Consider the following 5,097-nt stretch of genomic DNA (forward strand, 5'->3'; position numbering starts at 1 on the left):
TCAAGGTGGAATGGTAGATTCTAAGCTTGATATGTCCAGACAAAATTCAGAATATTTAATATTAAATGGCAGGTCAGATTTGTAAAAAAGAAAGACGGAGAGAGTAATCACCATAAATAATATGTAAGATGAGTTAAAGGGGGTATGAAGAGTTTTTTGTTTTGAGATTGTCTGATAATTCCTAGTTTAATGCCTAAATAGAGTAGTGGCTAGGTAGGTCAGTAGATGTTTACTATACACACACTTCTGAAACGCTGGACTTGATGCTTTGAGGCCCAGTTCTGGATATAGTGGTCCCAGGTTCCTTGCTTAATGGTTCTCATCTCCAAGGCCCTAAGCTACATAGAACCTTAGCTTCTCTTCCCCCAGGTTTTTTGCAAATGGTACTTAACATGGTTTTGGTCATGCTAGGCACTCACTAAGTGGCTCACTACTTAAGCCTGCTACGATTTAAGGGTGCACTCCCTAGGAGCATGCAGAACTGGCTCAATGCCTAAGACCCTCAGATGCAAGCCTTGGGCCCAGGCTGTAAATTTAGGCCATAGTAATCATAAACTATCCATGGAATTGCCTGCCCTGGATTGAATTTTAAAACCCTGTCATTTTCCAAGGATTGAAGAAATTTATTCTTTGCTGCACATGCTATTTTTTTTTAAAGTTGTAGGAGGACAGTCTGTCAATCTACGTCCCCTCTAGAAAGTCCTGCAACTCTTTAAAATAACTCTGTCAGAAAAGCCCTCCTTTCACTGAGTGTGTGTCAAGCATCTAAGGGATAAGACTGCTGCTCTGTTAGTAACTCTTTCCACTCTGTGAACCCCTGATCTAACTGGGTTTCTCCTTCTCCTCTGGTGGGCAGAAAACTCAGAGTCAATCTAGCTAGACTACACACATAACTGTTGTGTTTGTTGGTGTGTTTATTTTCCTTGTACTAGGTTTTAACTTTTTTTGTGTTTTGTTAGTTGCTGTCTTAAAGCCAGCCAGCCAGCCAGTTGCCTTCCTTCCCTCTTCCCTCCCTCCCTCTTTCCCTCCCTCCCTCTTTCCCTCCCTCCCTCCTTTCCTTTCCTCTTCCCCTCCCACCCTCCCTCCTTCCTTCCTTCCTTCCTTCCTTCCTTCCTTCCTTCCTTCCTTCCTTCCATATACCTTGCACTCTTTAGAAGTGTTCTACCACTGAGTTCTACCCCTAGCTCTTAAAGCTTTTTCTCTAGCAACAAAATGAGTTAAGTCGTTGTGAACTTTGAGAATACGTTAAAACGCTCTGATAAGTAGCAATCGAAGCATCTTGTACCTAGCGGTTGACGCTTTTAGCCTCACAGAGATATAGGTGTACAGTATTCCCATATGTGTCATTGGACGTTGCACAGTAAAAGCATCTATAAACAACAGTGGTGTAAACTATTCTTTTACATAAAAGAATCCGGAGATAGGTGACCTAGGTCTCACCACCACTACCAAAGCCAGGGAAAGCTAACACCAGCTGTGGGCCGGCAGCTCAGATCGTGAGTCTGGGCTGAGCCCTTGTTTTCGTTGTGCAGCTGAGCCTTTGGGGCTGGTGGGCTCAGGTGGCCTGTGATGTGGCTGGGGACACACTGCTCTGCAGTTCCTACCTCACTGGCCCCTGGCCCCTGGGGCTCATTCAGACTATGGCGAGGTCATACAGATTTGAGGTAGAGCAGGAGCTCCGTGAGGTTAGTTGAGCCTCTCTTTTACCAGCCTTTCATTTTCTTAAGTCACTGAAGTGTGGTGAATCGGAAACAAATGGAGCTTGAACCCGGATCCGCCAGTACACCCGTCGCTCGGGACCAGCCTCTGGAGTCTTCTGTTTGTCCTTCATGCTTCCATGTCTGTGTTTGCTCTTCTCTGTGTCTCTCTGGCTTTCAAGTTACACCGTATTGTGGCTAGGGAAGTCTCTGGAGTCAGACATGAGCATTGGCCTTTTCTCCCTCCAGCCTTATGATGTTGGGATAACTTAATCTTTGTAGGCATCAGTTTCCCTACCTGTAAAATGGGCGATTGTGGTGTCTTTCTCCCGGGGCCTAGGAAGGAGTAAATGGATTAGTCTTTGTGAAGAACGGAGCTTTGTGGGTACTTGCTTTTAGTTCTTTCGTGATTTTGGAGCCTTGTTTTTGTGCCTCCTACTTTCCTTGGTTCCCATGTTCCTGGCCATGGCTCTGTGTCTGGAAGAAAGGTCATGACTCATTTGCTGTGCTGTCTCGCTCTAAAGCCTTCTCAGTTAGGTCATTGGTCATAGCAGTGACACCTGTCCTGTCAACACTGCCCAAGAGCGTGTTGTGGGATAAAGGGTAAAAGCAACTTGAGTTGGCTGTAGTCAGAAGAAACCTGTCTTCGGTGCCAGTGAGAGCCTCGGGTCTCACACAGCCTCCCCACAGCCAGTTTGTGAGAACATCTAAGACCACGGATCATGGCAGACATGTTAATTTAAAAAATTGCCCTTTTCACTAAAGACTTTAAGTGCAGAGAAGGAAAGCTGGACTGTTTTATGTTTCCATTATGAATCCATTAAAATAGATTCTTGTCCAGGCATGGCATCACATGCCCTAATGCCAGCACTTGGGAGGGTGCAGGTAAGAGGAGTGTTGTGAGTTCAACACCCATCAGGGCCGCTGTGGAGACCCTGTCTCCAAACCACAAGAAGAAAGGGTTCTTTCTCCTCCTTTAAAACCTCACCTAAATCCAATTCTTTTCAGCTTTTAGGTTACTTTGAATACAAGATCAGATCTGATTGGCCCACCTGTATACCTCTTCAAGGAAAGCCGGTCTTCTCCGTGGGAGGAGTAAGCGACATAGGTATGCACCACAGAGACTTATCTTGGCTTTGCCTCACTCCCAAGTATTAAAGCAAACAGGCCTGGTTGCTGAGAGGGAAGGTGCTTTTGATGAGTTGCTAGACTTGAGCAGCAAGGAGACTGGGAAAACCAGCATGGCCAGCCTCTGTTCTCCCTCCCACAAGGACAGAGGAACAGTTTAAGGTTTCTTCCATTTACCCAGCACAAAGTGAGTGAAGCTGTGGGTTCACTTCTGCCTTTCTTTTAAGACACGGTTTCAGAGACGGGCATGGTGATACACACCATTAATCCCAGGCAGAGGCAGGTGGATCTCTGAGTCATCTTGGACTACAACGGGAGTTTTAGGACAGCAGGGACCATGCCTCAAAACAACAACAATAAAACCAAAAGAAACCTAAATTAGATCAGAGACGTTGTCTTTTAAATCTATTATTATCATTATCATTATTATTACAGAGACTCATGTGTTCCAAGCTGGCCTTGAATGTGGGTTTCGTGGAGGAGCAAACTTACTTTTTAAGCTCTTTTAGAGCATTTCTTTTATGTGTGGCTGTGCTCATGGCTCAGCGCGTGAGTGAGAGCCAGGGGCCACTTTGCTGGTATTGGTCATTTTTTTCCTTCCACCATGCGTGTTCTAAGGATCAAACTCAGGTCATCAGACTTAGCAGCAAGCACCTTACCCACTGAACTATCTTGCTGGCCCTCTGAGAAGTTTACAGAAGGCCATGTAAGAGGCTGTGACCTTTGATCTATTTCTCACCAAACTGGAGACCTTACCAGAGATTTCCCAAAATGTGTCTGGTCCTGTGTCTGTGTCACGTTAGAGGAGTCTCCAGGGCCCCTCTGAACTTCCTTTAGGGCTCAGGAGGCTCCAGTCTATTATACACATTTTGGAGATTTTTTTTCACCCTACCCATTTTGTCTCCGTAATTGGCTACCAGGGTTCTCGTAACTGCTTTTAGCAGTGGCTACTTGAAATCATTCCAGAGAAAGCAGTTGCCATAGTTACTGGAGCTATGAGAATTGCATTTTCTCTTTTTGTTAGTTTTGTGCTCACCTTCCCCCATTTCACTGTGAGACAGGGAGGGCATCATATGCCTCAGTGTGGCCTCGAACTCCTGATCCAGGCATATCACCATGCCTGGCTACTTAGCCTAGTTCTTAAGGCCACCACTGATGTTCTGCTGTTGTGTAGAGCAGCAAAGAAAATACTAGATAATGTTGATGATGTTTGATTTTATGTGTCTGAAGTGGTGTGTGAATGCTTTGTATACAAGAGAATGCTTACCTCAAAATGTGAAATATGAAGACAGTTTGAGGGAAATTAGATATATGTATATATTTTCTGTAAAATGTTGGCCCAGTGGTTGAATTTGGTCTGTCCTTGGCCCAATTTCTGACCGATAGCTGCATTCTGGTACCTCCTGGAAGGAAGATAAAAGGTTGTTTTAATTGATTAGCTCCATTTCACATTGCCTCAAAGCCTTGGGAGCCAGGGCCGCTATGACCCGAGCCAAGGCTGAGAAGAACCCCAGAGCCTTGGACTCCGTGGAACAAACGGATGAGTGCGGCCAAGGCAACTTTCTCTCGCCCCACTCTGAAAATAGAGACGTGGGCCCAGCACGCAGTACAGCTTTACTGATGGCCCCCATGGTCCCACGTGGCTGTCCAAGGCTGGAAACAACACTTAACACACCTGGTGCTCCAGGTGCCATTTAAGTCTACAGGGACTTAAGTGGCTTGTTCAGAGGCATCGGAGCACTACACCCAGCCCTCCCTAACTTCCTTGCTTTTCCCCACTCTCAAAAAGACCCTCTTATTGCACATGTTCCAGTTTGCTCTGAACTGCTCATGGGATTACGGGAAGAACATAGTCCCTCCTGAGTCAGCACTTTAGGAGGCTTTCCTAGTGATGCGTACTAGCTGTGCGAAAGTACCGGTGGCCGGTGGGAGTCTGTGGAGTCTGTAGGTGTGTGTGTGTGGGGGGGGGCATTGCAGAGTGGGTCATGCCTGTGCAATGAGATGGGCCCCGCCCTTCGTGCCCCAGCCTTGTTTGTGAACCCAGGCCTGTGCCTTTGCTTCCTAGAATCAAGATGAATGCCATGTTGGAGACCCCCGAGCTCCCCGCCGTGTTTGACGGGGTGAAGCTGGCTGCCGTAGCTGCCGTTCTCTACGTCATCGTGCGGTGTTTGAACCTGAAGAGCCCTACTGCCCCTCCTGACCTCTACTTCCAGGACTCCGGGCTCTCACGTTTCCTGCTCAAATCCTGTCCTCTTCTGACCAAAGAGTGAGT

General features: G+C 46.8%; 1 protein-coding gene across 1 annotated transcript in view; it reads left to right on the forward strand.

Moving 5' to 3' along the window:
• Positions 1–5,097, forward strand: part of Abhd2 (abhydrolase domain containing 2, acylglycerol lipase) — an 81,145-nt gene that overhangs the window by 18,354 nt on the left and 57,694 nt on the right. Inside the window, exons 2-3 of the mRNA NM_001106275.1 lie at positions 2,706–2,805; positions 4,891–5,091. Coding sequence (NP_001099745.1) covers positions 4,898–5,091 — 194 coding nt within the window. The 5' untranslated portion in view covers positions 2,706–2,805; positions 4,891–4,897. The remainder of the gene's footprint in view (positions 1–2,705; positions 2,806–4,890; positions 5,092–5,097) is intronic.

This window comes from Rattus norvegicus, chromosome 1 (assembly GCF_036323735.1).
Source record: "Rattus norvegicus strain BN/NHsdMcwi chromosome 1, GRCr8, whole genome shotgun sequence".
Taxonomy (NCBI): Eukaryota; Metazoa; Chordata; class Mammalia; order Rodentia; family Muridae; genus Rattus; species Rattus norvegicus.